The sequence below is a fragment of the Martes martes genome (genome assembly GCF_963455335.1).
Source record: "Martes martes genome assembly, chromosome: 16".
NCBI classification, from domain to species: domain Eukaryota; kingdom Metazoa; phylum Chordata; class Mammalia; order Carnivora; family Mustelidae; genus Martes; species Martes martes.
Window position 1 is genome coordinate 41,074,136 of NC_137904.1, and position 10,422 is coordinate 41,084,557.

At 56.0% G+C, this 10,422-nt stretch overlaps 1 protein-coding gene across 1 annotated transcript; it reads left to right on the top strand.

Annotated features, from left to right (window-relative positions):
* Window positions 1–6,799: 6,799 nt before the first annotated feature.
* HOXB8 (homeobox B8) lies at window positions 6,800–9,941 on the top strand (the record flags this gene model as incomplete). The annotated part of the gene is made up of 3 exons (XM_080826937.1): window positions 6,800–6,842; window positions 8,269–8,740; window positions 9,634–9,941. The coding sequence occupies exons 2-3, from the start codon at window positions 8,317–8,319 to the stop codon at window positions 9,939–9,941; spliced, it is 732 nt and encodes a 243-aa protein (XP_080683063.1). The 5' UTR covers window positions 6,800–6,842; window positions 8,269–8,316.
* Between the last annotated feature and the right edge of the window lie 481 nt (window positions 9,942–10,422).

Sequence of the window (10,422 nt, forward strand, 5' to 3'; positions counted from 1 at the left end):
AGATCCCCCCCCAGCCCTCCCCGTCCCAGCCCTCCCCGCCCCTTCCCCATCTCACGCGTATTTATAAGTGATGGCTGCCTGGCCAGTGCTGTCTGGGATGTATTCAAGTGAATGGGGAAGGGAGTCTTTCTCCTCCAAGTCCTTTTCTGCATCTAGAGCATCTCCTTCCCTTTGCCCTTACCTGTCCTTCTCTTCTCCCTGAGCCTCAGAAGGAAGTTTTGTTGATTTAGAAGGTAGACATGTAGTTGGCTTCTAACAAGGTGATGGGCCACAAGGAAAGAGAGACCCTAGTCGAGCCCCTAGCAATCCCCTTAATTTTTCTGGGAAGCCCCAGCCCCTCACTTCCAGCCTACCTATCTCCACCCCTTACCTGCTCCCACCCCAAAGTCACCCAGGGATACTCCAACTGCATACAGCCCAACAGAAGCCCACATACATAAATCCTGGAGCCCAGAGTAATAACAGGCAAAGCTCACAGCCAACACTCAAATGAAGTGACACCCCAAATGCAGACCATCGCACCCTAAATCTGGCAGAACAGCCCTCAGACCACCAGCAAGCCCAGATTTTACCCTTGACACAAATATACATCAAGAAGATGTCTAGAGTCATATTTCTGAATGAGGCTCTGTAGCCCAAAGGGCTCAGCATCACAAAATCATCTCTATGGAGTCCCCAACTATACCCCCTCTGGACCCAAGGGCAAATGGGGGTAAACTCAGCCCCCAAGCTGGTGGGCTAGAAGGGGCAAGGAAAAGAGCTGTGGTCTTAGGAAGGTATCCTAGGACTTAGGAAGGTGTTACACACACACATGCACACACACACACATTCTGCTGCAGGAAACGTTTAATTCTGCATGTTGTTTTCCTCTCCTTCCAACAAAAGGAGGTCAAATCGTGGGTCGTAAGCCTTGACAATGTCGTCTGTTCATCTGTGCCCTGCTTGACAGAGACTGTAACTTCTCTTGCTCTCCACCAGCCCTGCATCCTTCCACATCCTCCCCAGCTCTGAAATCAACTCTGTTCAGCTAAATCCACCTTGCACCAGCGGAGTCAAGCCGCCCCTTGTAGAACCACCCTGCCCATCCACCTTCTATCCCCTGCGAGCTCAACCCACTAGAGGCAGGAAAGCCAGGTCAGGAGAGTCCTACCGAGAATTTATTGTGAATCGATTCCCGAGCTCCCTTCCGGGATAACTTGTGGAGGACAGGGAGGAGCAAAGGCTCCAGCGCCGCCGGGAGCCTGGCGTGTTCCTCCCCATCCTTCCCACGTTTCAACCCAAGCAGAGGAGCCCCAGGCTTGGCGGCTGCCTGCCCCAGCACAGAAGGAGACCTGCCCCAGGCGCTGGGCTTTGCCTTCTGCGACTCAGGCCTGGATGGCAGTCTGCTCGACTGCTGCGAGCGCTTCTGAGGAACGGTCCCGCGTGCAAAGGAAAGAGGCGAAATTGCACCTAAGCATCAGGGACAGAAGCTTACTCTCTGCTTTCCTCCTTCCCTCTGCTTCCTCATCTGTCCAGTCTCCTTCAATTCCATGAACTCTTCTTGCTCCTGCTTCTCCCGACCCTGCAAGGGGACATTTCCAGTAGAACTTTTTTGTTTTGTCGGTGGCTGTTGTGAAATTGTGCCGTGTTTTGTGATTTCTTTGGGGGTGATCGTCTCGTCTGTTTTCAGTTGTCGCTTATATGGGAGGGTTGAGGGTGGGAATGGGGAGGGCAAGGGGCCTAGAGCTCTGATTGTTTGTTTTGGAAGAAAAAAAAAAACAAGAAAAAGAACAAAAAAATATATATCACTCTAGAAAATAAATCTCTCCTTGTGTCTCATTCTGTGTTGGCTCTCCTCACCTGGCCAGAGGTAGAGGTCCTAGTTCCAAGAGGGCAGCTTGGAAAAAACAGAGACTCGGTGCCCAAGAGGTGTCTCCTTAGGCCTTGCAGAGCAAGCTTCCTGGCGGAGCTGAGAACTGGTCTGGACCCAGGGTCCCAAGACCTCTGCTCAAAGTGAGCAAGAGCCTTCCAACACGAGAGCTGGGAGGCCCGAGGGGAATGAGAGGGAGGATGAGTGATTTGGAGAGGGGTCTGGGTCTGCAGGGAGCCATGAGATAATCCTCCAAAGTGGCACTGGAGACCTGCCTACCAACTCCAGAGCCAGGGCGAAGGCAAGGCCTGCCTTGTTACTCTCTCAGCTGGCCAAGAACATCACCTTGGTTTGGCCACTTAAAAATAGCATGCCAGGGGAAAGGCACTAACTTCCTCGAGCCGCAACCGGGCTGAGAGGCCTTAGGAAGGCCATGCCGTCCTTCCTTCCACTCAAAAGGACCGAACCTCTGAGGGTTCTGACCCCCACCCGGAATCTGAGGATCGGATTTGAGCCACAGGGTAGCCGCCTTGGTGTCAGGCGGGTCCTTTGGTAAAGGGAGAGGCCTGGGCAGACAGTTCCCATAGACAGGCAGGGCGAGGAGATTGGGAGTGGAACAGAAGTGTCTCACCAGGGGGAAAAAAATCGCTCCCCAGTCGGACCCCCAAATTAGATTCGGTTTCCAGAGGCACCTTTCTGTCCCTATCAGACCGCGGTGTCCCCGCCAGCGCCTCTTAGGAAGACCGCTGCTCCCCGCGGCCTTGCCGGTCCCAGCCGGGCGCTGGGATTGGGCTTCTGCCCGGCTCGGCCGCCGCCGGAGCCTCCCGCAAGGCCCACCCCAGCGGCGCGGCAGCCCCGCCGAGCCCCCCGAGGGGTGGGGTGGGGGGAGAGGTGGGGACAAAGCGTGTCCCGAGTGAGAGGCGCCTGGAAGTGAAAAGGCCCGGCCGACCCCTCTCCAGCGAAGGAAAGCTAGAATCGGACCCACAGCCAAAGGCAGGAGCAAGCGACGCTCCTGGGTACGGCCCTGGGTACGGTCCCCGGGACCGCCTCCTCCAGAAGGGGTTCCATTCGGGTCATAAAATGAATCTGGCTTTAGAGCTTGTGTAGACTAGGCTCCCTCCCCATCCTGGGCTCCCGGGAGCCCGCCGGCGCGGAGGGTGAGCCGAGCAGGCGAGCTACCGCCGAGAGGAGCGGCCAAGGCGCGGCTGGAACCGGACGGAGAGCGGCGGGGCAGGGGGCGAGGCCTCCCGGGGAAGCCTCCGGCGGCGGCGTCTGGGTCCCGAGCCCGGGGTGGCTTCTTTAAAGACAAACAAAGGCGAAGATGCGGAGGCTGGGAAGCCGGAGATGGGGAAATCTGCTGTCATAAAAGAGAGCGAGAGATTCAGAGAGGGAGACCGCGAGAGTGCGAGACGGAGAAGCTGGGAGAGGAATTCAGTGCCGTGCGCGCAGCCATAAAAGAATATGACCGCTATAAAACTTTATAGCGTATAAATTTCTGAAGGTTAAGAAACTAAACAGCAGCAAAGCAAACAGTGAGGGGAAACTTTCTGGAGCTGGGCGAGCCGCAGCTGGGCCTGGGCTCTGGGGCTGGCGGGCGAATGGGTGGGCCGGGCTCCTGGGTGGGGATGGGGGGGTCCCCACACTCACCCGCCCCGGGGTCCGCGGGGCTTGGGGTTTCCGGGGAGGGGGTACCCAGGGGGCAAAGAGGGGAGAAGAGGGACGGGGAGGGAGGAACACTTTGTTGTCACACAGCTTCAGAGAACGCAGTTCGGACTCTTGTCTTTGTTCCTCACACCCACTCCAGAATCATAAACGAGAAGCCCCCTGCGCACACGCACGGACGCACACACACACACTCACACACACACGGGTCCGGCCGGGCCAGACGTCTGGGCGCGGGCAGCCTCTTGATCCTTTTACAGCCCCCTCCCACCCTCCCAGGCCTCCTCTGCCCCCCACAAAAAGCCCAATTGTTTCTTCTCAGAATTTGAAACAATCGTGTTGGGTTTGAAAAGTGCTCGGCTCCCCCCCTTTTACGGGCCATAAATGGCGCACTGCCTGGCGGTGTCCGCCAGAAATTAGGGGGTTGGGGTGGGGGTGAAGGAGGGGGGGTGTCGGGGGTCAGTACCAGAGGAAAAATCTTATGGTTTCTTTTTTCCCCTTCCTACCCCCTCGCCTTTTTTTTTTTTTAGCTTATCTGCACAATTTCATGAGCCATTTCCTGATTTCCGATGGCTTTTCTCTCGCCTGCTCTCGTTTCCCTCCCCCTTTTCTGCTAATAATGAAAGTTTCTCCCGCTTGTCGCCTCGGTGGCTGGCTCTCCGGAGAAACCGGCCGAGCCTGTGGCGGCGGCGGCGGCGCCTGTTCTCAGGACGACCGCTAGATGGCACCCTTGCTCCACGCGAAAATCCCCGGTGCGGCGGCTGCGGACTCGCGGCTGCACATCGCACCTTGGTCGGCCCTGAATCTGTGAACTGAGCGCTACCAAAAGTCATGAATAATTTGCGCGTAACAAAAATATAGGGTTCATTATGGCCGTTTCCCCCATTTTATAGATTTCAGATATAGCCTATTGTTTCCCCCCACCCCTTCAAATGGTCAATTTTCTGAATTTCCCCCAGGAGGAGGTCTCCGTGCTTCTCACCCAATTTCTGTGGTCGGTAGGGCAACAAATGCATGAAAACGGGGAGGAATCATAATAATAGGAATAGGAAAATGGGCAAAATAAAAGAGGAGAATTGGTTCGGAAAAATGAGATTTTCCGGGAGGGGGGCTGGAGGACTGTCTGCGGATACGGGTGAGCAGGTCAGGTGAAAGGGGCGAGCGGGCAGAAGAAGGTCGGATGGAGAGCAAGCTGCCCCGAAACGGGATCAGCAGCAGAAGGAACCGGGTGAGCCAGCCCGGGGTGTAGGGGTACAACATGGGGGTGGTGGCATGGATCCCCGGCTTTGGTGCGGATTCGGAGGTGCCCAAAGCCGGCGGGGCGGATCAGCACGGACAGAGGCTTCACAGCCTTTGTACACGGCCGGGTCTGGGCGCGCGCCGGGTAATCCAGGCGCGGGGCAGGGGCTCCCCAGAACGGCAGGCGTGGGGGGGTCTCGTACGTTTTCCCGGTTGTTCTGCACGCCCCAAGTTGGGCAGCCAAAAAAGTGTGCGTTTTCCGGATGGATGTGGGGGTAGGCACGGCGGCAGGAAGCAGGAGCTCGGTTCTCCGGCGTTCCGTGGTTCCCAGGTGAGAGCTCGGGCTCAGTGCGCGGCGGCCCCGGCAAACCTAGGGGACAAGGGTCCTTTAGCAATTTAGCACCTGGAGGCCTGGGCTCGGGCAATTTTCCTTCTGAGACCCGCGCGCTGTATGCTCATAACTCTTTTAATTCCAAATCTTCCATTTCCTCCCGGCCCAGCCTGATCCGTGCCCCCTATCCGGACAAACCTGCCTGCGAAACACACACACCGCTCCCCTCCTTAAAATTAGCCCCACCGCGGTCTCTCTTCTCTTCCCCCAGGACCTGGTGCAAAGAGGCAAGCGGAGTTTCTCAAGTTGAGTTTCTCTAATAAATCTGCGCTCCGTTGGGTGTTTATAAATTATCTCCTCGCTCTTTCTTGTTTTTTCTTATAATAGAAACATTTTCCTTCCATCAGGAATTTCTGGCACGGTGTAGGGATGATTTAGAACAAGCCATTGAATTTCTACCTCACCGGTGAGTCCTCAAATCATGACCATAAAATCCCCCGCACTTGATAAAAATGTTCTTCAGCAACAACTTAACTGTGCCTTCCGCTGCCTCACCGCCCCCTCAGCCTCGCACTGAAAATCCAAGACCCTGGTTCTCTTCCCTCCTCTTCTCCATTCCCTTCCTCCCTTTCAGCCTCTCTCCCATTCTCCTGATTCACTTTTGAAGGATCCCGTGGCTCTACTGGGAACCTCCTCTTGGAAAAAGCTGATGGTTTCATTTTTACAAAGGTTGGGGTAAATGGGATCCCCCCCTCCCACCAAAGCACCCTTCCAAAAGCAAACCACCCTCTGGTGAATAAACAGTGGCTTGGATGTATTTGTGAAGCCTCTACCTTTGTTACTAGAAATTTTCCTTCTTTCTCCCTCTCTCTCCCTCCCTTCTTTCTTTCCTTTCCTTGGCCAGTGAGCTGATTCAGGAGGCCATTGGTTGGGACCCTAGGACTGGGGCCTTGGAAAACCTGGCCACCACCCTCAGTAGGCCAGGAAGGCTGGGGAAGGCAAAGGCAGGAGAGTGTGGTACCCACATAGCTCAGCCCTGTAGGCTGTGCCTCGGCAGGCCGCAGGACCTCAGGTCTGGAGAGAGAGTTGGGTTTGACTATAGGCCCCCCAAGGAGAGAGGAGAGAAAATGGGGGGACTCTGTGAGTTTGCTCCATCCAAATCCCCTCTACCCCAAGGTCAGTTTAGGTAGTGATGGTGGCTCAATGGATTTGGAAAGCTAAAATCCCCCCACACACACACACCTTGCATACACTCTGTAGCCTCTACCTAGAGCCAAGGAGAGGATAGGAACGGCAAGCCTCAAGACCAAGCACCTGGGCCTCAGTGTCCAACAGCAGCCTCCGTGGCCCTTCCCTCCCTTTGATGTGCTGTCCCCCTAGGGTGCCGTGTGGAGGGCTGGCCTGGAAGGTAAAAAACCAGCTGAGCTTGGCTAGCAAGTCTCAAGGCCTGGGTGCAGGAGTGGTACTGTCCAGCTGGGCGTCATCCTGCCGGTGGCACCAGGCCTCACTCCCATCACACAAAGTTGGTTCCCCCAAAACGCAGACTGGAGACCCTTCTCCCCATCCCAGCACCTCTCTCCAGGCCAAGGAGGTCGTGCAAAACTGCTGATTGGGTGGTTGCTGGGCGAACTTTGCTCCCTGCTTCTACCACTGCCCATTAACCAGAAAGTTTCTTTCCTCCCCTCCTTCTGCGTCCTCATGGTCTGCCAGGACCATTCTCCAAAGAAAATCCTTGCTTGTTTGTTTAATGAGGGAAAGTGGGTGAGTGGCCTGGGTGGGGCAGAGAGGAGGTGGTTTGGGGGCTCCCGAGAAGGGGGTAGGGGCAGGTGCTGGCCACAGCTGAAGGAGATGAAAATCTCAGAAAAGTCACCGTTTGCGCCGAAAAAACCCATCATCGTTCTCATTTCGGCTTGGTCACCCCCACCGCGCCGCAGTCGGGCGGCGGGGCGGTCGAAGCTGCAATTTTATAGCTGTAGAGGAAAGAACTCGTAAAATGCTAACAGCTTTTATGCGCTGCGGCATAAACAACAACAGACTCCGGCTTTATTGCGTTTTATAGTTTGTTAAAGAGTTTACGGCCGTTTTTGGGGGGCCGGTTACCCAGCCAATTCCCTCCACACGATAGTTAAACCTTTATCAATAATAAGGAAATTGATCATTAAAGCCTTAAATATGACTACCTCGTTTGTTTGAAAATATGTTTAGGAGAGGAAGCTGTATGATTTGATAACTTGTATTAAAATACCAATTACATTTATAGGACCTTTTAAAACTCGGCGCAATTAAACCGTGTTCTTTTACATTTTTCCGAAGCGACCCTGACATTTAAAAAGACTCCAACTGCCTCGTTAAAATCGCGAAATTAACAGCGTGCCTACGCCTGGCGCGTTGTGTCTATGTGTGTGTGCGTGTTTTTTTCCGTGACGCCCCCACATCAGTCTTTGGGGGTGGTCTGCGAAGGTATTTGATTTGTTGTGAGGCGAGAGATATCTCATTAATGTAGGTAGTTAAACAGATTTAATCCGTATTCATTTTCTCTCTCTCACCCCCACTCCCTCTCCCCCTCTCTCCCCCTCTCCTCCTCGCTCTCCCTGGGTGTTTTTTTTTTTTTTTCTTCCCCTCCTTTTTTTTTTTTTTTTTTCCGCTCTCTCCTCACTCCCTGGCGCTCTCTCGCTCTCGCTCTCTCTCTCGCTCGCTCTCGCTCTCTCTCGCTCGCACCCTCGCTCCGCGTTCTGTCCGGGAGGAGTACGGAGAAGCCAATAGGATGCGGGGTTTCTAATGGATGCAAATGATCATGAAAAGACAGTGCAAAATATGAAACAACTCATTTGCAGGGAAGTAAATCACCGAAAACTGTTTATGAACTGGCATCCCTTCTTCGAAATGTAAAGCGAGGACCTCTTTAAGTGGCGGTATATTTTTGTTTGGGGGGTGGGGGGTGGGGGGAGGGCGAGCGAGCCGCGGCTGCCATGCAAGCTTAGACTTTTGGAGGCTTCGCTGTCCTTTTCTATTCCTGGAAATCACAAAAAGTGTGGCGGCTTTGAGATCTTCTTCGCCTTTCTTTTCTTTTTTTCCCCCTCCTCCCTTTCCCTCTCCTTTCCTGGCGAGGGTGACTAGGAGCCGGCGAATCCGCGTTTTTTTCTCTCTCTCTCCCTCCCTTTCCCCCTCCCCACCCCCTCCCCAACAGCCCCCAACTACAGCCGCCGCCGCCGCCGCCGCCTCAAAATTCAATAAAATGAGCTCTTATTTCGTCAACTCACTGTTCTCCAAATACAAAACCGGGGAGTCCCTGCGCCCCAATTATTATGACTGCGGCTTCGCCCAGGACCTGGGCGGCCGACCCACCGTGGTGTACGGTCCCAGCAGCGGCGGCAGCTTCCAACACCCGTCGCAAATCCAGGAGTTCTACCACGGGCCGTCGTCGCTGTCCACCGCTCCCTACCAGCAGAACCCGTGCGCCGTGGCGTGCCACGGGGACCCGGGCAACTTCTACGGCTACGACCCGCTGCAGCGGCAGAGCCTGTTCGGGGCGCAGGATCCAGACCTGGTGCAGTACGCCGACTGCAAGCTCGCCGCAGCCAGCGGCCTGGGCGAGGAGGCCGAGGGTTCAGAGCAGAGCCCGTCGCCCACGCAGCTCTTCCCCTGGATGCGCCCGCAAGGTGAGCTCGCGTCGGGGCCGGCGGGAAGGGAGAGCGGAGGGCCCGAGGCCGGGCAGGGGGCCGCGCAGGCCGGGAGCATTTCCTCCAGCTCCTGGAGGACGTGCCTGCTCCGTTCCGATGGCCTCCCACTTCTTTCCTCCTTCCTCCCTCCCTCCCTTCCTCCTCCCTTCCTTCCTTCCTCCTTTCCTTCCTCCCTGCCTTCCTCCTTTCCTTCCTTCCCTCCCTCTTTCCTTCCTCCCTCCCTTCCTTCCTTTCTTTTTTGTTTTCCTTGAAGGGGGGTCGCTAAGCGACATTTCCTGAATCCATAAACCCCTCACCCTGCCTTACTTTTCTTCTTCTCATCCTTTCCCCCCCCTTTTACTGTTTTATGGGGGTAGTGGAGAGAGGGCGGCGGGAGTGGGGGCGCTCAACTTTTGCACTTCTCAATTGCTTTATAGTTTAATTACCCTGAAGAAACTTTTCTTCTGGGGCAGAGGCTCTGGGGGCTTTTCAAGGTGGGTCCACTCGTCCCAGTCCCGGCTTTTTAAATTCTTATTCCCCCTCCCCCTCCTTCACACCCTTCCTTATAAAGTTTATGGCACTTTTAATAGATTTGAACTACCCCCCCCAACTCTCTGGTGCTGGTTACCAGAGGAGGGGGCTCCCCCTTTCTGGCTCCCTTAGAGTCAGTGGTGTCTGATCCCTCTCACCACCACCCCACCCCCATCACCCCCCCCCCACCGCTGACCGCGGCCTCCCAGCGCCCCCGCCCCTGCACGGGATAGAAGGTCCCCTTGCCTTATTATACTGGTCTCCCAGGCTGGTTCACGAATCTTCCAACCTTCTCCGTCTCTGCCCCCTCCCCCCCCGTCCCCTCCCCCCCCACCCTGTCTCGCCTTTTCCCCCATTCCCAGCAGCCGCCGGACGCAGGCGAGGCCGACAGACCTACAGCCGCTATCAGACCCTGGAGCTGGAGAAGGAGTTCCTATTTAATCCCTATCTGACTCGCAAGCGGCGGATCGAGGTATCGCATGCGCTGGGACTGACAGAGAGACAGGTCAAAATCTGGTTCCAGAACCGGAGGATGAAGTGGAAAAAAGAGAACAACAAAGACAAGTTCCCCAGCAGCAAATGCGAGCAGGAGGAGCTGGAGAAACAGAAGCTGGAGCGGGCCCCGGAGGCGGCGGACGAGGGCGACGCGCAGAAGGGAGATAAGAAGTAGGCTCCAGCTGGGACTGCCAGGGCCGCGGCCGCCCTGCGTCCGTGGGTCCCCCGACCACGCCACGGCCGTCGCCCGCCCCCGCCGAGAGAGCTCTGGCCCCGCGAGCGGGGCCCGGAGCCCGGCCTCCCGCCGCAGCGTCCCCCGCCGCGCCAGTCCCCGCTAGTGGTAGTATCTCGTAATAGCTTCTGTGTGTGAGCTACCGTGGATCTCCTTCCCTTCTCTTGGGGGCCGGGGGGGAAAGAAAAGGATTTTAAGCAAGGACTCCCTCGCCCTGCGAGGGTGAGCGGCTGCGGCCTGGCTGAGCCCCCCACGCCCCCGCCCCGTGTAAAAAGCCTCCTTGTGCAATGGTCTTTTTTCCTTTGAACGTGCTTCTTTGTAATGACCGAGGTACCGATTTCTGCTAAGTTCTCCCAACAACATGAAACTGCCTATTCACGCCGTAATTCTTTCTGTCTCCCTCTCCTTCTCTCTCTCTCTCTCT